The following is a 22,702-nucleotide window of genomic DNA, read 5'->3' on the forward strand; positions in this document are numbered from 1 at the left end:
AACTCAAAGTAATGATGAAGAAGGCAATGCTAAAAGGTGTGACACCCTCCAAATCCGGGGTCTAGATTTGGGAGTCACTGACTGATAAACCACAATATAATAGGCACAGCGGCATAAAATAATAAATATGACCCCTTGCATGCAAATGGATCGATCACAGGTTATAGTACGAAACAGGCACTAAAATAAATCAAGTTGCATGAAGCTATGCTCAACTCTATTTTAAGAGCGCCAATGGTCTTCTTCCATACCAACCCACTTGGACGCATTATCAATCGGTTTGCGAAGGATCTAGGTGATATTTACCGCAATGTTGGGCCTTTTGTGAATATGTTTTTGGTTAAGTGTCCCAGCTCATTTCAACTTTTGTGTTAATTGGGATACTAAGCACTATGTCATTGTGGGCTATATTGTCACTTCTACTCTTGTTCTATGCAACTTTCTTCAGTAAAATATTTTCTCTTTCCGATTTTTAGAGCAAAGTAGTATCATTAGACATGATTGATTATGATATTTGCACATCATATCAAATGATCACTCTCTTGATGTTATAATCCTGTTAAACCAACTTATCGATATTAATATATAACTAGTTGGTAACCTGTGCGAAGCACGGGCCGAAATTAAAAATAATAGTATCATATTATTATTTGCATAAAACTGAAACTCATAATAAATACAAATCTAAATATAATATATCAAATGTTGTTAAAATATGTAGTAAAAAAATCGAAGTTAAGTATAACTCAAAAATTTTACCGTATAGTTCTAGTTATGCATGCACATAATTATTTACTTATATAAATGTGACATGTTAACTTGCTAATACGATTATTTTAACGTAAACCGAAGCTCGGATGTCCAACAACAAATAAAAATCGAAGGGAAATAAAATTTGCAAAGAGTAGAAGTTAATTTTTGTTAGTTCAGATTTTATTACATAAAATTTTAAAAATAGTTCTATAATTTTTATAGTGAGTACCAAAATTTAGTACCTAAACATGGTTTCTTTGTTAGTATAGATAGTTGATAACTCGTGCGACACACGGACCCGAAACTAAAAATATCGAATTAATATTTGTAGAGAATTATTCATAATCTGTGCAAAACACGAAATAAAATTAAGATATTAATATCAATATTAAATTGGTACTTGCAAAAAATAGTTATGTGGTTAAAAATAATCGAATCAGTTATGAAATTTTTCACTAGAATTTATAATTCTAGTTTTGCATTATTACTTGATATAGAAATCTAACATATTAATTTTATTTTTGTGAAACGAATTGTATCTCTATCTTATGAAACAAATATTAGTTCTTCAGATAATTTCATTTTAATTAATATAATTTGATAATTATCTTATAATTAGCCTTTTTAATATATTTTATTTAATATTACTTAATTATCGATAAAAATTAATTACAAATTAAAAGTAAATAGATGTCATTATACTTAATGTAATCTAAATATAACCCATAAATTTGTTACTGTTAAAATATTTTTTTTTTAATTTAAAGTAAATAAACATTGTGATGGACAGTAACAAAGTCAATTTGTGTTAATATTTTACTTTGTAGTTAGTAGTTTTTCAAAATAAAAGTAAATATATGTTATTTTACTTAATTTAATGTAACTTAATAAATTTTTAATATAATTTATAAATAAATAAAGTTTAAAGAGAATATAAGTCAATTCATGTTAGTAATTTATTTAGTAGTTTGTAGTTTTTCCAAAATTAAAAATAAGTATAAGTTATTTTACTTAACTTAATAAATTTTTAATATAATTTACAAATCATTTTAAAAATATATTTATTGTATGAGGATTGGATGAACACTAACTAAAAATAAAATAAAATTTATAAAATAGAAGTCGATTTTTGTTAAAAACAAAGTTTATTGAGAATAGAAGTCAACTTATGCCAAATTTGGTACTTTGGTATTTTTAACATCAAATTATAAATAGTTTCACTTATTAATAAAGAGTATAGATATTCATATTAAGTGAAAGTGTTTTATATCTGGATTCTGGTGCATAGATATGACCTAGAAGTCTCGTAAGACAACATTTTTCTTCCTCAAGTAATTAAAATTTCACACTGGACCTTGCAGAGTACAGCGCGTGAAGTGAAGCGCTTAGATTCTATTACCAGATCTCCTGTCTATGCCCAGTTTGGAGAAGCATTAAATGGCTTGTCATCTATTCGTGCATATAAAGCCTATGATCGGATGGCCAAGATTAACGCAGAATCCATGGACAATAATATTGTAGAAACTGAACACTGCGATACAAATATACACACAAATGTGTTTATTCTTGTAAAACTGGGAAAACAAAATGTATTATCAGTGATAATAAAAAAGATGGTTACAACGTTAATAAATAGAAACTGATGCCTAACAAGGTGGCATGAAAACAGACACAACTACTGACACGACTACTAACACGTATCCACTACTGAGACCTTATTCAAACTTCCTAAAAACCCTCTACTGCTGCATGACCAAGTCATGTAAATAAAACACTCAACATAATAATTATTAAATAATAACAACTAAAACAAATAAGTTTAGATTAAATCCCAACAATTTCTCCCTTAATCTAAACTTGTCTCATGCAATTCTTCTAGCACGTATGGTTTATTCGACTGAGCCCGTATGGCTAATAATCTGAGCTTGTATGGCTATTCAACTGAGCCCATATGGCTAATAATCTGAGCCCGTATAGCTATTAATCTGAGCCCGTATGGCTATAATAATTCTGGTTCATCATCCTCGACGACTGCCATGTTTACTTATTGCCTTTTCTCTCTTTCCCATCGTGATTTGCTACATTCTGATGCATAGTATCTCAAGGTGTTACAGTTGTAGCACCTGATCCTACTCTTATCACGGAAATAACTCTAGTTTTTTTATTCTGAGATGCCAAGAGAAGTTATTGTCTGTCTGTGCTCTCAGACCTGCCCTTCATCCTCTCCTCATGAGCTTTAAGACGACCCACTAACTCTTCAACCGTCATAGCTTTCATGTCTCTGAACTGTTCGATATTTGAAGCTATCTGGAGAAATTTATCAGGGACTACACGTAGGATCTTTCTCACAACGCTTGACTCCTCCATCACTTCTCCAAGAACCCGTATGCTGGTTGCTATCCCGCTCAGCTTCATACAAAAATCATCGATGTTATCTGTCTCCTTCATGGTAAGAGACTTAAACTCTCCCTTTAACGTTTGTACCTTAGCCTCCTTCACTCGCTCTGCTCCTACACACATGGTTTTAATGGCTTCCCAAGCTTCCTTTGCGGTTTCTTTCTCAGCAATAGTCAGTAGTACTTCTTCTGGCATGCCTTGGTATATAGCTGCAAGAGCTATCTGTACCGTCCTCTCATCAACAACAGTCTATGGGACTTCTTCGATCGCACCCCAAACACCTTGAGCCTTCATGAAAACTTTCATTTTCAGGGACCATGTTGTATAGTTACTTTTCATTAGAATTGGATAGCTTAAACCCACAGAGCCTTCTTTTGTCTTGGTTATCTCCATGATTACGTTTGTGTGTTTGGGTTGATATTTGGGCATACAGCACCTGGAGCTCGGATACCAAATGTAGAAACTGAACACTGCAATACAAATATACAAACAAAGGTGTTTATTCTTGTAAAATTGGGAAAAAAAATATATTATCAGTGATAATAAAAAAGATGGTTACAACGTTAATAAATAGAAACTGGTGCCTAACAAGGTGGCATGAAAACATACACAACTACTAACACGACTACTAACATGTATCCACTACTGAGACCTTATTCAAACTTCTTAAAAACCCTCTACTGCTGCATGACCAAGTCATATAAATAAAACACTCAACATAATAATTATTAAATAATAACAACTAAAACAAATAAGTTTAGATTAAATCCCAACAAATATTAGGTTTACTCTTGTGAATATGAGTGGAAATCGTTGGTTGGCCATTCGCTTGGAAACTTTAGGTTGAGTCATAATTTGGTTTACTGCAACATTTGTTGTTGTGCAGAATGGAAGGGCAGCAAACCAGGAGGCTTTCGCCTCTACAATGGGTCTGCTTCTCAGTTATGCATTAAATATTACAAGCTTATTGACTGCCGTACTGAGACTTGCAAGTCTAGCCGAGAATAGTTTAAATGCTGTTGAGCGGGTTGGCACATATATAGAGCTGCCTCCAGAGGGTCCATCTATTATTGAAAACAACCGCCCCCCTCCTTGATGGCCTACCTCGGGATCAATCACATTTAAGGATGTTGTCCTACTTTATAGGCCTGAACTTCCTCCAGTATTGCATGGATTGTCCTTCTCAATTTCTCCAACTGACAAGGTTGGGATAGTAGGAAGGACAGGAGCAGGGAAATCTAGCATGCTTAATGCTTTATTCCGAATTGTTGAACTGGAAAAGGGAAGAATTTGGATAGATGATTATGATGTTTCGAAATTCCGATTGACAGATCTTCGTAAGGTTCTTGGTATTATACCAAAGGCGCCAGTTCTATTTTCAGGTAAACCTATAAGAAGTCATCTGTTTTATTTTTTGTGTTGTCAGAAAGTTCTGCAGAACAGAAGAAGCCAAAATATAACGGACTTGGGTCAGTTCGGCCCCGACAGTGGCACCTTCCGATAACAGTAAATCTTGTTTATGTAGAACATAAGGATGACACTCTAAGCATATCCATTCTATGACGACTTTTATGTTTTATATTAATACAAACAAATAGCATGTGCAAAGCACAGGTTTTTTGATCATATTCAGCAGCAAAGCCTAAAAATTATTTTAGGGGTGGTGGGCAATACCTGAGTCTTTAATCAAATTAGGAGGATATGTTTTGAGGAGTTTTATTTTTATAAAAACCTTATGCCCTTGAGCGTCTATTTTCCTAATGTCGTTTTTATTCGTCAAGGAACCGTGAGATTCAATCTTGATCCCTTCGATGAACACAATGATGCTGATTTATGGGAATCGCTAGAGAGGGCACATTTGAAGGATGTCATTAGGAGGAATTCCTTGGGGCTGGACACAGAGGTATTTAAGCATAAAATCGAGTGTTTTTAATATATTGGATTGATAATGTACACTTATTTTCAGAACACGTTGTGTTACCTTTCAATCGTATTTCAAAACATTTTATCTTGATTATAAAAAATCTCTATAATATATTTGTTTTCTATGGGGCAGAAGTTTAAATTTCTTGACTACTCAGAAGGTAAGACAGTGAATGATTTCTATCTTTAATGTAGAATTGAATCCATCGCTTATACTTTAACTAGCTTAGAAACTTTTGTGTCTGTGATTCTCCATTTCTTACTAATATCAAGTGTATCATGTATGTTTGGAAAACTATTTTTGAAATGTCTCTTTGAGGAGGTGAAATAATACACAAAGATTTTCCTTGTTGGAACTAAGGATTATTGCTAAAGTGTAGGTCAATTCATGTAGCGTATATTTTTTATATTCTACATTTCATTTAATCAGAACAACACAAAATTATAAGATTCTTTTTTATGAGACCATAAACTTCTTGCATGAGATTATGCCTTATATTTATGTAAGAAGATCCTGTCATTTAATAATACCATTCAGAAGGACAACTGTAACGCCCTCCAAATCCGGGTCAGAAGTTTTGGGACCACAACACACACACACACACCAAATTTAAACCTGTATATAAAGTATTATATGCATTGACCCTTCTCTACACAACCACGGATCGCAACAGGTTAAAGTATGAAAACAAGCCACAACCTTAACTTTTATTACATCGTACCAAATCCCAACTAGTTCAACTTACAATTGCTAATGATATCATTGTTACAATCTTGCATAACTCATCTACATTATAAAGCTCCTGCTAGCTCGATCCAACTTAACCGGAAACCCTAGCTCGCACACTGGACAGAGAATCCTCGTTACCAACACTTTCTTTTTCAACTGTTGAATATATAAAAAGATTTGCAAGAGTGAGCTAACTAGCTCAGCAAGTCATAATAGCAATAACGGGGGTTAAACAATAACCAATTGAAATGATTCAGAAGAATCAAGTTTCTGAATAAGCAATGATTAGAATTGGATATTCACTTTTCATTTTAAAAAAAACCAAGGTTAGGCTGCTGATCAGTCACGCACTAACCCCGAGCAAGGCTCCCAGCTTTGCTCTATATGCTGGATCCAAGGCACGCATTGGCCTACTATGACCACGAATCTGTTCCGACCACGAATCTGGTCCACATTTATAAAACCATCCAATTCTAAAACAATTTAAAAATGATAACCAATGTAAATCAACAAGCTGAATCATAAAAAACATTTATCTTGAAGCATAAGGTGATTCACAATACCATGAAGGTATAACAAGAAATTCAAAAAATTGGCTTTCAATAAAGGAAAGAATCAGAAAGTAGAAGACCAAGGGTTCCAATGATTGGTCTTCTGTTAAACAAGGAATAAGGGTTGGTATGTCAAGCAATTCAATATCATAAATCAGTATGTGGTAGATATGTATTTGTGGAGTAGTATCGTATGTGTCTGGCTCGTATCTGAAAATTCAATAATCAATGGTTTATGAAGAATAAGGCTTATGGCTCAAGATCAATAAGAATCAGGGTTCAAGGTTAAATAGTTTAAAGCGCTTGCAATATAAAACAAGAGTTATTTTGAATAATAGCAACATGTTATGAGAAAGTTCGAAAATGTTTGCAATATATCTTGAAGAAGGTTTAGAAGTACTTGCCTTATCACCGACGATTTCCACTTTACTTGTACGCATCTAATAGTTTTACTCATCAACCACTTTCCTTCTCTATCTATGTCTTGCTTCTATTTATCAATCACTTGCCTTCTCTTTCTACGCTTCGATTCTATTTATGGATCACTGGTTTCCTTTCCTATGCCTTGCTGACTCTGCTAGGCATCACAAGTATCTATCAATTATTCGTACTCATATTATTCTAATCGTCACATAGACGTCATAGGCTTTTATCTACCCTTCGTTTCACCCAAATCCTATTTACGGATTGAAAGTTATGACTAAAACAGTCAAACCATGACCACATAGGCATATAACGCATCAATTAGTTAGCATGTAGCACATAACACGTAAGATATTCGATCAAAATGAATTTTCAAAGAAGATTCGGGGTTTAAATGATTTTTCAGGTATTTAATACAAATTTTTGAACATATTTCGGAATTAAAACAGGACTCCGAATCATTTTATAATTAAATAATAGGGTTCGAACACCCGAATCTAACTCTAAAATAATTTTATAATAATTATCGAGCCTTGAAAATAATTTAAAATAATATTTTAAAGCTCGAACTATTTTTCGGAATTTTTAAATCAATTTTTAAATAATTAAATCTAATTATTAAATCAATTAAAATTAATTAATAATTAATTAAAATAATTAAAAACTAAGTAAATTAATTAATAAAATAATTTTGATTTATTTTTGAATAAATAAATAATTAAAATAATTTTCTGAATTTAAAATAATTAATAAAACATTTTTTCTGATTTTTAAAATAATAAAAATATCATTTTCAAAATGAAGTAAACAAAAATCCTGTTTTTGTATGTTTTTAAAATTAAAATACGAGTTTTGTAAATAAGGGAGACTTCCAAGGGCCAAACTGCAATTTGACACCCCTGGTCGTCTCCCCCGACCTTCCCGCCGGCAGCTTTTCCAGCGGCCGAAAAATCTCCAGAATTGAACAAAATTCAGGGGGATTGTTCCCCCACATCCCAGCAACACATATCTGTATCCAAATCGAGCAAAAGATCAACGATTAATTCAGAAATGCAGTAGGAAAAGTTACGCCGACGTCGAGTCATAAACTCCGGCGAGGCCCTTCCCGGAATCCTCTGTTCAATTTGTTTATACCATTTAACTCCCTGCTCCACGATCTATTCATTAGCGCCCTCAATTTCAACACATAACCCCAAACAAAGAAAAACCCAAATTCCAATTAAAAACATTAAAACTCTATAAACCCTAATTTTTGAATTCGAGAATCAAACTCAATTTTCTACATGTTATTGAACTCTATTTTTGACATATAATATACCAAATTGATCAGGAGAAAATTATTTACAAGATTATGCCATCAAATCACACAAACAACATCAAGAACAAAAATTCCTATTTTAATTCATAAATAATTCAAAATAAAATAATTAAATCAGAAAAATACCTTGATTTCTGCACAAAAATGGATGGTTGATTCAGAAAGGTATTTTCGAGAACTTCAATTTGATATATTACACGCCCGAATCGGAGTTCGATAACGCCTTCGTTCGTACGTTTGATTCTCAAGAACGCGGCATAAATTCGATATTTTCTCTGTATTTTACGGGGTTTTACTGACTGATTGTGATTATACGAATAAAATGAAATGATAAAAGGGCTATATATATTTTTGGAATATTGGTTCGTTTTGGATCGTTAAATTAGTTCCTTAGCCGCTAAGTAACTGCAAAAACGATCCGGTTTGATACCCGTATTGGATAATTTTCCAAACCGGGCTTTTTATAAAACACTTTATACGAAAATAATGTAAGAATATCCCATCTTTCGAGAATACGGGTTTTGTTGGTTTACCGAAATGATTATCGTATCGAAAATCTTGCGCCGGGCCGCGCACGGGTCAAACCGTAATCCGGATTGAAAAAGTCAAAACTCGGAAAATATCCGGAATTACCAGATAAGGTTAGGAAGGAGTTTTCGGAAAAGTTTCGGGTTGTAAAAACGTAAAAACGGTTGAAGTCGGACAATTCCCGGCTTTATAAAATAATTTTGTAATTATTCAGAAAATAATTAATAAATTCATAAATCAATATAAAATCATATGACAGTCCAAAAATTACCAGAAAAATACCGTAATTATCTATATTTTATTCTGGTCAGACTAAAATTAACATACTTATACTTTATCACATATATGCATCCACATGTCCACACCAATCATCAGATAATTCACCAAAAATCATATAAAAATTATTTATTGATAAAAATAATTACATTCGATATCCCGGATATTACAACAACTTCCGCAAGTTAAAGAACATTTTTAAGGTTCATTAGATGCCATACCTACTGTTACTCCAGCAAAATTATTTCGTAATTTTTTTACCTTAACTTTCCGAATATTTCCTCATTTTTAATGTGCATAAAGAAGGGATTAGGGGCCACAGGTGCGTTAGTGAGATATATTTTCTTATGTCGTTTCTTATATACTTATAAAAATTCTACCATCAGATTTTCAAGACAAAGTCTGAGCAATCTGAATTGCAGAACTCGAAGGTTCTTGGTATCATACCTACCCTGTTTTATCTCTTTTTCAACTAAGAGTTATATCTTTGGTTCAACTTGTTAAGATATCGGAGGCAGGGGAAAATTTCAGTGTTGGGCAGAGACAACTACTAAGTCTTGCTCGTGCATTGCTTCGTAGATCAAAGGTTCTTGTTCTCGATGAAGCAACAGTTGCTGTTGATGTTAGGACTGATGCACTTATCCAGAAAACCATTCGTAAAGAATTCAAATTTTGCACGATGCTCATTGTTGCTCATCGACTAAATACAATTATTGATTGCAATCAAATTCTTTTGCTAGATGCGGGTCAGGTATGAAATATATCTCGTGTCTTTACTTTATATTTAGTTTTGCACCAACTCGTATTTGTCCAAAATGCAGATTTGTTGTTTTTTCTTCACAGTTCAGGATAGCTATGTTTTAATGATAAATGTGCATGTATCAGGTCCTGGAGTGTGATACCCCTAAAGCACTACTTCTTAATGAACAAAGCTCTTTCTCCAAGATGGTTGAAAGTACAGAGCCCGCAAATGCTCAATACTTGCGCAGTTTAGTTCAAAGCCTGAAAGGCGAGAACATATTAGGAGCAGATGAAACCAAGCAACTAGATGGGCAAAGGAAGTGGCTAACCTCATCACGTTGGGCTGCTGCTGTACAGTTTGCTGTAGCTGTTAACCTATATTCATCACAGAATGACCTCATGCAGTTGGAACTTCTAGAAAATGATGATAATATTCTCAAGAAAACAAAGGATGCAGTTATAACTCTTCAAGCAGTCCTTGAAGGGAAGCATGACAAAGTTATTGAAGAGACTCTTGATCAGTACAACGTCCCCAGAGATGGATGGTGGTCAGCTCTCTACAGTATGGTTGAAGGTAATCCTCAGTACATTATAGTTATTAACGTTGCGTAAAGTAACAGTACAGGAACAAGGAAGGTGCTCCTCAGTACATTATAGTTATTAACATTGCCTAAGATAACAGGACAGGAACAAGGAAGGTAAAGTTCAAAAAAAAATAACCAACTAAAAATGGATGGAAACGAAGATTATCTGGGTCTATTTTGAATCCGAGCACTAAGTAATCCCTCGTCTCAAATGCGACCAACTTGGATAATTCATGAGCACGTCACATGCTCCCAAAAGTCATCATTTTGTTTGTGCACTTCATAGTTTAACTTAATTTTATGCCATGTACAAAGTGGCCACGTGTTCAATGTGGGGCTGGTGTGTTACCGGACTCCTATTCATGAAACCAAAAGAGCATGGTCATTCACCTTGCACTACTACAATTCTCTAATACACACATTCAGACTGCAACTAACTATGATATCTTATAACTCAAATTGTCAGGTCTTTCATTGATGAGTAGGTTAGGTTGAAACAGACTTCAACATTCAACGGATGATTTCGGAGACAGCACTATTAATTGGGACCAGATTGAAATGTAGTTGAGAGATATTTCCTGGAGATTGTAATCTGCTGATGTACAAAATCTTGTTCTTCATTTAAGAATATAATGTACTGATAACTTCTAAGGCTGCTAAACATAATATATCATAATCATGCTAATGTTTAGAGAATGCATTTTACAATTTAAAATATACAAGTCAAGTTTCATTATACTGTGCTGTTGATTAAACACAAGGCAAGTCAGATGGATTCTCAAAGTACAATTAGCAAAGCAAAAAAATAATTTAGAAAAAAAATGGAAGGGAAGTTGATCCTCTACATCGTTGATATTGGGGATTAAGCTAGTCTATCTTCTATTCGGAGGTCAGGGATATGAGCGACCTTGTAAAAGTACGGTCCTTGTTCACCGTTTTCCAGGTGAACCTATCACACAATTCAGAAGGCATCTCTTACAATGTTAGTTTTCAAAGGGAGTTGAGAAAATGAGTCCTTCTGGAAACTCCTCCAACTTTGGACATTCACAAATATACAACTCTTGAAGAACAGCCAAGCTTCCTTTCTCCACCTCCAACTTTCAAAATTATCAAGAGACCATTGATAAAGATGGGTAAATATTGAGAAACCCATGGCTGAGCATACCATTTCCATTCCTCTATATGCGTCATATAATATTTCCAAAACCCCCAAAGATGGAATCTTCTCCAGTACTGGCATTGGGTCTTCCTCCTGGCACGATCTCCATAAGGTTAACTTGGTGATACAAATCAAAGACACATCAATATGATTATGATTAAGTTGTTGCTACTGCTCAAATAATTCAGACAACTCTGAGAGCTTTCCATACAATTTTAGTTCCTGAAGGTTGAACTTTTGATTCCAAAACAGCTGTCTAATCATGTCTAGATCATTTCACAATCCTGGATCATCAACAGGACATCGGAATTTGATGACGCTAAATCAGATAAGTACTTCAACATCCCTTTCACATAATCATAATCCCCTCTGCTTTTAGCTTTAGTTTTCGAAGACCGAATAATTTTGGTAGATCCTTAACCTCACACCACTCAGTATTAAAATTTTTGAGTGTCTCTAATTTTCTCATCCCATTGAACCTTAATTTGGAATTCTTCGCTGATTTGAGAGTGACCGAAGGCGGTAAATACAAATGACAAAAAAATGCCATCTTGCCCAAAACTGATTTAAAAACATTTTGGCATGATGACCATCCATCATGCAGAAAGTTGGAATAACGTGATCTTCGAAACTAGAAAGCTCCCGATTAGTTCCTTGGTTAGAGCACTATTTTTGAAGACGGTTGAGTATTTCGATGAAAAGCGGTTGAAAATTGCAATCGAGTTATCTAAAAGTCGAGTGTTTACTAATCATGCAAGCGAGATATTGAGTCGGTCAATTGTGCGTCCTAGGGGGTAATAGTGTCTAAATTTATGATCGAAATTCTTTGTTGTTTGAAGTAGTCACTAGAGAAGTTGACCAAAAGGGGTAATAGGCATACCGTTAGGATTCCCGAGTATTTGTGTTCTTGTGGGAAACGACAAACATATCGTATTCCTTTTTCTCATGTTATTGCCTATGTCACACATTTGAATTTGAGCCATGAACGGTTGGTTGATGAAATCTATAGATTAGAGAATGTATCGATGGTTTACAATGGTGTTTCGAATCCATTCCGAGCAAAGGAGATTCTCGTTGGCCGACGGGTATTAACTTTCCAAACGTGATCCATGACAAAGATGTTGAGAAAAAGAAGCGAAGAAGGAAGTCCACGAGTTACCAGAATGCGATGGATTTTCAAGTAGCCAATGGGAAAAAATGAGTTGTTTAGTGAAATTTGTTTTGTAATAATATTGGCTAAAAAATGTATTGAATTGGGAGATTTTTATTAATCATTTTATGTATTTGTGTGTTTTGTTGTTGTTAATTTAATTATATGCTTTAATTTCGGTAATTAGCAAAATTTCATAGCATCTTTCTGTATTTTAGCAAAAAATTAAAAAAATCCAGTAGCTAGGAAAAAGATCAGAAGCTCTTGATAATCAAAAAACAAAATGGAACTTCATTCCATGTTTAACAGCCAACCTCGTTTCGTGTAGCGTTTTACCTCTTCAAACGTTTCTTTGTTTAGCGTTTTATCTTTCTTTTTTTAATTAAAATTTCAGTTAAACAGTATTTCGTGTAGCGTTTTAAGTTAAAATGTTTTTTTTTAATTTAGCGTTTATCCGTTTTACTAAATATTTAGTTAAATTTATTTTAATAAAAAAACAACAAACCGGATTATTATGTAGTGTTTTACGTAAACCAAACGTTTCTTAATCAAGCATTTTACCTGTTTTATATTATTTGAAAAAATCGGAAAAACGGACTATTATCCGGCGTTATACATTATTTTAAAAATCAGAAAAACATTCTTTTAAGTAGCATTTATGCTTTACAACAAGTAAAACGTTTCACGAAGTAGCGTTTTTCGTTTCAAAAAAAAGTAAAACGTTAGACGAAGTTCCGTTATAAAGTAACATTTCGCGCCTTTATTTTCAAAAGTCACATATTGGACCATAAATTTCATTCAAATGACATTTGAGGCGCCACGCAAAATTATACTAATTATATTTAAAATTTCATGTAAGTTTTTTTAAAATTTTATTTAACTAAATCTCAACTAACACAAATTAACTTCTACTCTCCGCAAATTTTGTTTCACTTCAATTTTTGGTTGGTAGTGTACATCCAAGTATCGATTTATTTTTAACAAGTCGATCTGTATTTTTTACGAATTATGAGATTTAATTTTATGAAAATAATAAGTTAATATTATTTTTAATTTCGGACCGCAAAGTTTCCAACTAGTAATTAATTTAGGGTCCTATTAACCACAACCCTTAGGGCTATGGATAAAAATTTAATTTTCAACACTTGGCACATTATAATTTGTGCTCATATTGTATATACAGGGCCAAGTTATATTTATGGAGGTAAGAGTAAATTTTGACAGAGAAAACGCATTAATAACCTTTATTAATAAGCGAAACCTCCTTTCAAGTGGTACTTGGTTTCACTTATTTTTTGGTACCACCACCTTTTGGTTTCACTTTTCATGATTCATGTTATAACTCTAACTCTAATTGTATTATTATTATCCTTTTTGATTCCTATATGACACATAATTCTATATATATATATATATATTATTTTTACCCGTTTTTCTTTATTAATAAATTTTTTAAGTGATAATTTGTTTTCACTTATTTTTTGGTTCTATCACCTTTTTTTTTTTATTTTTATGATTCATGGTGTAACTCTAGGTGTAATATTTTTATCCTTTTTGATTCCTATATGACTTATAATTCTATATCTATTATTTTTACCCGTTTTTCTTTATAAATAAACGAAACATATTCACTTATTTTTTAGTTCCACCATATTTTGGTTTCACCTTTTATAACTTCAAGTGTATTATTTTTATCCCCTTTTATTCTTATATGACTTATAATTGTATATGTATTATTTTTACTCATTTTTAAATTTTTTATAAGCCATAATTTTTTATTATTTTTATAGGTTTGAATCCTATTTTTAATTATATTTTAAAATAAATAAGTTCATAAATTGGCTCAACTAAATAGGTTCCGAGAAATATAAACCACGACCAAGCAAATAGGCCATGTGTTTAAATTGAATTTTTTTAATTTGATGGTAAAATTCCATTTTAATAAAATGGTATGAATATTATAAAAAATTATATTTTGGTTTCACCACTAGAAAATAATAAAATTGTTCAGACTGTAATATGATTACAATTCTATTTTCGTAGAACTCCAAATTATTTCTTGATAGGGTACTTTGTTTCATCTTAGTACCCGTATTTTGGTTTCACCCATATAGTTCTCTTTCATGTAGAGTTCTATGTTGTTTTTTAACAAAATATAGATCGGAATCATATTATAATTACGATATTTCTATTTTTCGTAGAATTCTTTTTTTATTATTATTAAAATAATAAAATGAAATCCTTTAAACAGTGTTATTATTAATTAATAAGGAAATCATCTTTTAAGGGATACATTGGTTTCACCTCTTTTCGGTTTTACGAACTTTTGGTTTCACCCTCTTTTAAATCTTGCTATACCTCTAAATATACCATTTTTATTCTTTTTTATTCATATATGACTTATAATTCTATATGTAATATTTTACCCGTTTTTTGATTCTTATATACCACATATTTATACTGTTTTTATATAAACAAAATTGTATATACATTATAATTTCTAGATTCATACCTACAAAATGCTATTATTGTAATATGCAATTACTTAGTGCTGTTAATTTAATTTTTTGTTAAATTATCCATCAATCGTGTCGCGACTAAAGTTTTGATGTAAAATATTAGTTATGTATTTTTGAAAAATAAATACATAATAACGTTCAGTTTATTGTTATAATAAGATTTGAATTAATAAAAGCTACATATAATTTAAAAATAAAAATTGCAATAATCGTACAATTTTATTTATTATATATTTTAATAAAAAATTTAAAATAAATTTCTGTAATCATTATTAAATATTGATATTTTGATCTCGGTCCGTGCTTACCACTAATTATCTACTAGTGTATTTAATGCTTAAACATCTTATCGTTGTGGTTAACATTTTCCATTAATTTATAGTAACAAATAACTCTGGTTCAACAGTAGTGAAAGAATGAAATCGCTTTAGCTTTCCCTTTGTTCCATAAGATGAATTTGATGATTCAGGGGTTTCTATTGTCGATTTGATATTAATTATACTCATGAAACCGATTGGAGAGAATAGACATGTTTTTTTGAATATCTTTAATCTTTCTTGAAAACTTACTCCACTGGATTGTTTTTCCAGGGGATGAATTTTATTATGCATAAATTTTTATCCGAATAAAAAAAATGTATTTAAAAATTAAAGAATATAAATATAATTTTAATATATAAACGCCATATCTATAAAGTAACAACTACGAGAGGCGGACAAATGGTCTAAAAAGTAAAATTAGCAAGGAAAAAAAATTAAAAAGAAAAACTGGAAAGAGAAATGTAGCATATATAATTGATTTGATATTGATTTGATATTTGAGGTAAAATTCCGGTCCTTGTTCACCGTTTTCCAGGCGAACCCTATCACACAATTCTGAAGGCATCCGACTCAATCTTAGTTTCTGAAGGGAGTTGAGAAAAATGAGTCCTTCTGGAAGCTTCTCCAACTTTGTACATTTACAAAGATCCAACTTTTGAAGAAGAGGCATGCTTCCTTTCTCCACCCTCCAACTTTCAAAATTGTCAATATTCCCCAGATAGTATACATGTAAAGGAGACACCAAGAGATTGTTAGCAGACCGGTGAAGGTGATTGTGATGGTGAACCCATCGGACCAGGTGGAGATGGTGGTTACTAAAACAGCAGAGCTGGTGGCGGTGGCCATTAGAGTAGCGAAGGTTGTAGTGGTGAGAGACGAGTGAGAGAGAGAGAGAGAGAGAGAGAGAGAGAGAGAGAGATTCAGTGGGGGTTGAGAGACGAGAGAGAGATTTGTGAGAGATTTTTTTTTTGTTTTTAGTTTCTCTGGACATGGGGAATAATTGGCATTCAAATGAGGGAAAGTTTTGTAAAATTTCACTAAGGGGGGAAACAAATTGAAGTGGCCCGCGCTGATTTATTTTAGAGAACTTTAGACACCGGTTGTTAAATAATCGATGTCTTCAAATAACAACGACATCAGAAAAACACGGGGTGATGTTATTACCTCTTTTAACATCAGTGGCATCCGCAACCGATGTCTAATGTGTGATGTCTATTCAACTTTTTCTTGTAGTGGATGGATGGTGGTCAGCTCTCTACAGTATGGTTGAAGGTAATCCTCAGTAGATTATAGTTATTAACATTGCGTAAAATAACAGGACAGGAACAAGGAAGGTGATCCTCAGTACATTATAGTTATTAACATTGCCTAAGATAACAGGACAGGAACAAGGAAGGTAAAGTTCAAAAAAAAAATAACCAACTAAAAATGGATGGAAACGAAGATTATCTGGGTCTATTTTGAATCCGAGCACTAAATAATCCCTCCTCTCAAATGCGACCAACTTGGATAATTCATGAGCCCGTCACATGCTCCCAAAAGTCATCATTTTGTTTGTGCACTTCATAGTTTAACTTAATTTTATGTCATGTACAAAGTGGCCAAAAGAGCATGGTCATTCACCTTGCACTACTACAATTCTCTAATACACACATTCAGACTGCAACTAACTATGATATCTTATAACTCAAATTGTCAGGTCTTTCATTGATGAGTAGGTTAGGTCGAAACAGACTTCAACATTCAACGAACGATTTCGGAGACAGCACTATTAATTGGGACCAGATTGAGATGTAGTTAAGAGATAATCCTGGAGATTGCAATCTGCTGATGTACAAAATCTTGTTCTTCATTTAAGAATGTAATGTACTGACTACTTCTAAGGCTGCTGAAGAACATGCATGCTTCCTTTCTCCACCCTCAAACTTTCAAAATTATCAAGAGATCACAGATAAAAAAATCCATGGCTGAGCCTACCATTTCCGTTCCTCAAAGTGAATTTTTTCAAGTATTTGATGACGCATTCAATATGATTATTAAGTTGTTGCTGCTCCTCAAATATTTCACACAACTGTGGGAGCTTAGTAATAATCTTGTTTAGTTAAATTTGTTTAGTAATAATGTTAGACTAAAAAAATGTATTGAATTGGAAGATTTTTATTATCATTTTTATGTATTTGTGTGTTTTGTTGTTGTTAATTTAATTGCATGCTTTAATTTCGGTAATTTAATAGTTAAATTTATTTTAATAAAAAAACAACAAACCGGATTATTATGTAGCATTTTACGTGAATCAAACGTTTCTTAATCAAGCGTTTTACCTGTTTTATATAATTTGAAAAAAATCAGAAAAACAGACTATTATCCAGCGTTTAACATTATTTTAAAAGTTTATTATATTATATTTATTATATTTATTTAGATAATATATCTGTTTATAAATTAATAGTAGTAACTAATACTTTATTAATTAATCAATTAAGTAATTGATGCAAAATGTAAATTAATACAAAATTAAATGTAATAAATTGTATTAAAAATTATTAACAAATATGAGCTGTCAAACAAAACTACTACTAGAGGCAATTGTGCATAACAAGGTGAGTAAAGTGGAATTTTAAAACACAATTGCCAATAAAAAAATTAAAAAGAAAAACTAAAAACGGAAATTGTGAATCAAGCTTCTCTGTATGCAATGACAAGCGGACCCTATCACACAATTCTGAAGACATCTGCGACAATCTTAGTTCTCGAAGACAATTGAGAAATGACAAGATCAGGGATATGAGCAACTTTGTAAAAGTCGGGTCCTTGTTCACCATTTTCCGGGCGAACCTTGTCGCGGAATTCTGAAGGCATCCAACTCAATATTAGTTTTCGAAGGGAGTTGAGAAAAATGAGTCCTTCTGGAAGTTCCTCCAACTTTGGACATTTACCAATAGACAACTGTTGAAGAACAGGCATGCTTCCTTTCTCCACCCTCCAACTTTCAAAATTGTCAAGATATTTCAGAGAAAGATGGATGAGTCTTGGGAAACCCATGCAACTAGCTGAATGGAGTTGCATGTAATTGCGGATACTGGTCAAAAGTTGCATGCTGTTGATTCAAGTTGCCAAAAACCGTATTTTTGCAAAAAAAATTGAAAATAGTATTTTTGCAAATTAAAAAATATTTTTTTAATCTTTTTAAAAAAATGATAGTATTTTTATAAAAATGTTTTAAGACTTGCGTATTTTTCAAAAAAGTCCGCAAATATAGTAGAAATAAAATGACAAATATGAAAGTCAATTGTGCTTAACAACTAACAAGGCAAGTCAGATGGATTCTCAAAGTACAATTATCAAAGCAAAAAAATAATTAAAAAAAAAAATCTGAAAAGGGAAATTGTAGTACATGTAGTTGATTTTCTAAGTCGTTGATATCGGAATTAATGCCATATTTCTTCTATTTAGAGATCAGGGATATTTGGAGATCAGGGATATGAGCCACCTTGTAAAAGTCGGGTCCTTGTTCACCATTTTCCGGGCGAACCTTGTCGCATAATTCTGAAGGCATCCAACTCAATATTAGTTGTCGATGGGAGTTGAGAAAAATGAGTCCTTGTGAAAGTTCCTCCAATTTTGGACATTTACCAATATACAACTCTTGAGTAGAACAGGCATGCTTCCTTTCTCCACCCTCCAACTTTCAAAATTGTCAAGAGACCCCAGATAAAGACGGGTGAGTCTTGGGAAACCCATGGCTGAGCATACCATTTCCTTTCCTTCATATGATCTAGATAACAAAGACAAAACCCTCAAAGTTGGAATCTTCTCCGGTATTCGCATCGGGTCTTCCTTTAGGTACGATGTCCATAAGGTTAACTCGGTGATACGAATCAAAGACACATCAATATGATTATGATTAAGTTGCTGCCGCTGCTCCTCAAATATTTCAGACAACTCTGGGAGCTTGCCTTCCATTTCTAATTCCTCAAGGCTGAACTTATGATTACAAAACAGCTGTCTCATCATGTCTGGATCATTTTTGAATCCTGGATCAGCAGATATCCGCATATCAAGGCTCATGCACCGGATAGAGGAATTTGATGACAAGGCTAAATCAGATAAGTACTTTAACATCTCTTTCACATCACCATAACCACCCTCTGCTTTCAGCGTTAGTCTCCGAAGACCGGATAATTTTGGAAGATCCTTGACCTCACACCACTCAGTATTGAAATTTTCGAGTGTCTCTAATTTGCTCAGCCCATTGAACCTTAATTTGGTACTTAGTAACTCTTATGTTTTCTTTGTGATAGTTTCTTGTTCAAGGCTGTATTGGTATGAACTTCTACTACAATTTGAGGTTGGTTTAACAAATTTGGCTTTTCAAAGAAAAATGTAGTTACTTGTTCACCGTTTTCCAGGCGAACCTTGTCATACCATTCTGAAGGCATCTCACTCAAATATTAGTTCTCGAAGGGAGTTGAGAAATATGAGTCCTTCTGGAAGCTCCTCCAACTTTGGACAATCATGAATTCCCAAGTCTCGAAGAACATGCATGCTTCCTTTCTCCACTCTCCATTTTTCCAAATTGGTAAGAGTCCGGAGATTAAGCCGGGCGAGTCCTGGGAAACCATGGCTGAGCATAACATTTCCTTTCCCTCATATGCGTAATATCCTAAATCCAGTTTCGTCAAAGCTGGAATCTTCTCTAATACTGGCATCGGGTCTTCCTCTAGGCACGACTGAAACAATACTAGTGTGGTGATACGAATTGAACATACATCATAATGAGTAGGCTTTTAAACCTTTTGGCCCCAAAAGTATATGCGTTTGTACCTATAAACCCCTGAACTCTGCGAGCGTACCCTTTGACTCTCAATATATATTTTCATATCCTTTAGCCATTTTTAGCGTGACAGTAAAAAATCGGAGAGGCAAAAAAGACATTTAACCTCCGAGTTATACCGTTATAAGGGTTGAAAGGTACGTTTTTCATGCCTTAAAGGTGAAAAGGTACATCTAGGACCTAGCACAAAAAGTTGATCAAAACTACTCAAAAACAGAATTGATCAAAACTAGCAAAAAGTTGTACGTCTTCATCAAAAGATTGACAAGGCATTGTGTAAATTACAGTGCGTTGGAGCAAGGCACCTCGATTTGCAGACTCTTGCACAACCTGAAAACATGTATTCACAATGGTGCAATTTGAATGATCAGTTAACAACACGGAAGCAAGATGCCTACCAAGTTCTGTCAAAAACATACAAGACTCTCATCATAACTGAATCTTTAGAAACACTGTCAATTTTCTAAAAATTTAGTTTAGTTCATTTGAATGGTTAAAAGTGAGCGTTTGATCCCTACCTTTCACCTCTCCTCATATTAGGAGAAAAATAGAGAGAGAGGGAGAGAGAGAGGGGGCGAGTGAGAGAGGGAGAGAGAAAGAGAGATGTACCAGCAAGAGGAGCCACATGAGCTTGAAAGATGAGAGAATAAGCAGTGAGAACAAGGGTGAGAAAAGTAAAAGAAAAAAGAGATTTTTTCATAACTTTGTGTTCTTCAAAAATTCAAGATTTCCTTGATACTGAGAAAATCTAGAGGAAATGAAACCACAGAGATTGAACTCAACTAGGTTAATTTGTTCGGTGTTCTAATAATATGTGTCCTAAAGATATGCCTAGGTCGGGGACATGAGCAACCTTGTAAAATTTCCTCCACTAGCTTGTCTTCGTCCCAAGTAAAGATTTCCTCTTTCTTCTCATGGACGAGACATATAAGTATTCACTGCAACACTTGTCTCGTTTGCCACTTTTGTGAAATGGAAACACAAGCTGAACCTGCAAAGTGAGTCTTGATGGTGGAATGATTGTATATTTTTTGAGCCAGAGTTGTCTTTCCTAGACCTCCCATTCCCCAAATAGAGATGAGCGGGTATGAGGCATCACTTTCATCCACCAGATATCCAACCAATCGATCAACATCAGCCTGAAATCCAACAAATATTTCTGGTTCAACAGTAGTAAAAGTGTGAAATCGCTTGAGCATTCCTGGTTGTCCATGAGATGAATTTGATGATTCAGCATCATAGGCAAGCTCCCGTACATCCGCAAGCAGAATTCGGATACTTTGGTCATGTAACCTTGAATCAGCATCTGGTAAAAATGTCTTTATCCGCTTGAGTTCTGTCACCAGATCTTGAATTTCATGTTGCACTCCATGCAGTACTTGAGCTTCTTCAGACAATAAATCAGTGAGCCTTTCGACAATAATGGACACAATTGCTTCAGCCATTCAGAAACCAAACACAAAAGGCAAGTACCTGTACTTCAGCATTATTAATAAAACGTCCCTGTATTCATCCACTGCATTATTTTTCCAGTGGATGATAAAGATTTGACAAGATAAGTTTCGACAACATGTTCAGCATCATAGGCAAGTTCCCGTACTTCAGCAAGCAGAATTCGGATTTTTTCTTCATTTAACCTTGAATCAACATCTCTTAAGAATGTCTTCATCCGCAAGAGTTCCGTTACCAGTTCTTGAATTTCATCTTGGACTCCATGCAGAACATGAGAATTTTCGCTTAATAAATCAGTGATCCTTCCGACAACAATGGACACAATTGATTCAGCCATTAGTTGCAATGCAGATGGAATGGCCTTCTGTAAAATGTTAAGCGATAAGGATTGTATGGTGAAGGTTTTGGAAGGAAGAAAGTAAATAATTGTAAATAATTATAAACTCATTTTTGTATTAATAATTTTTTTTCATTTTATGTTAAAGTTTCTGAACACCGACCAAGTTAGGTATTTTAGTAGTTGTAATGCAAATGAAATGGCTTTGAATAATTAAGATTGAAACAAATTAAATAAATTGGCTCTATACTTCTGGCTAACAGACTGAATCTTTATTAGAAACATCAACAATTGACAATTGTTATTCAGGGGAATTTTGGTTGGATCTCTTTAATCCGAACTTGCCAATTCAGGGGAATTGTTATTCAGGGAAATTTTGGTTGGATCTCTTTAATCCGAACTTGCCAATTCAGGGGAATTGTTATTCAGGGGAATTTTGGTTGGATCTCTTTAATCCGAACTTGCCAATTCAGGGTAATGCTGTTCAGCTTGTCATTCTGACAACAATTGACACAATATAAGTTTGTTATGCTTCAGCCATTTAGAAATCAAACACATTGTATAAGTTTGTTATGCAGATGCTATGGCATACTGTAAAATAAAGATCTAGTGTTGTGGATGTACAAAATCTAGCCATAAGGAATGAGTGGACAAGGTTTTCAGAGTAACAAATTTTTGTAAGGTCCTTAATCTTGTTTGACAAAAAA

At 33.4% G+C, this 22,702-nt stretch overlaps 1 protein-coding gene and 1 pseudogene across 1 annotated transcript; one reads left to right on the forward strand and one right to left on the reverse strand.

The window, feature by feature from the left end:
- Positions 1-234: 234 nt before the first annotated feature.
- LOC141696613 (ABC transporter C family member 2-like) lies at positions 235-17,443 on the forward strand (annotated as a pseudogene).
- Positions 17,444-18,939: 1,496 nt separating this feature from the next.
- LOC141696614 (protein RECOGNITION OF PERONOSPORA PARASITICA 7-like) lies at positions 18,940-21,651 on the reverse strand. Its single transcript, XM_074500733.1, has 4 exons — positions 21,198-21,651; positions 20,492-20,610; positions 19,877-20,102; positions 18,940-19,607 (listed from the first exon to the last, which is right to left on the reverse strand). Exons 1-4 carry the CDS (start codon positions 21,649-21,651, stop codon positions 18,940-18,942), a joined length of 1,467 nt encoding a protein of 488 aa, XP_074356834.1.
- Between the last annotated feature and the right edge of the window lie 1,051 nt (positions 21,652-22,702).

The sequence above is a fragment of the Apium graveolens genome, chromosome 11 (genome assembly GCF_009905375.1).
Source record: "Apium graveolens cultivar Ventura chromosome 11, ASM990537v1, whole genome shotgun sequence".
Taxonomy (NCBI): Eukaryota; Viridiplantae; Streptophyta; class Magnoliopsida; order Apiales; family Apiaceae; genus Apium; species Apium graveolens.

Bases quoted from the DNA above. Each gene is read 5' to 3' on its own strand.
- LOC141696614 (XM_074500733.1), bottom strand. From the start codon at position 21,651: ATGGCTGAAGCAATTGTGTCCATTATTGTCGAAAGGCTCACTGATTTA. The intron at 20,103-20,491 runs GTAATTTACACA...GTATTGTTTCAG, and splicing joins GTGCCTTGCTCCAACGCACT to TCGTGCCTAGAGGAAGACCC. The intron at 19,608-19,876 runs GTTGGAGGAGCT...TGAGCAAATTAG, and splicing joins GGAATTCATGATTGTCCAAA to AGACACTCGAAAATTTCAAT.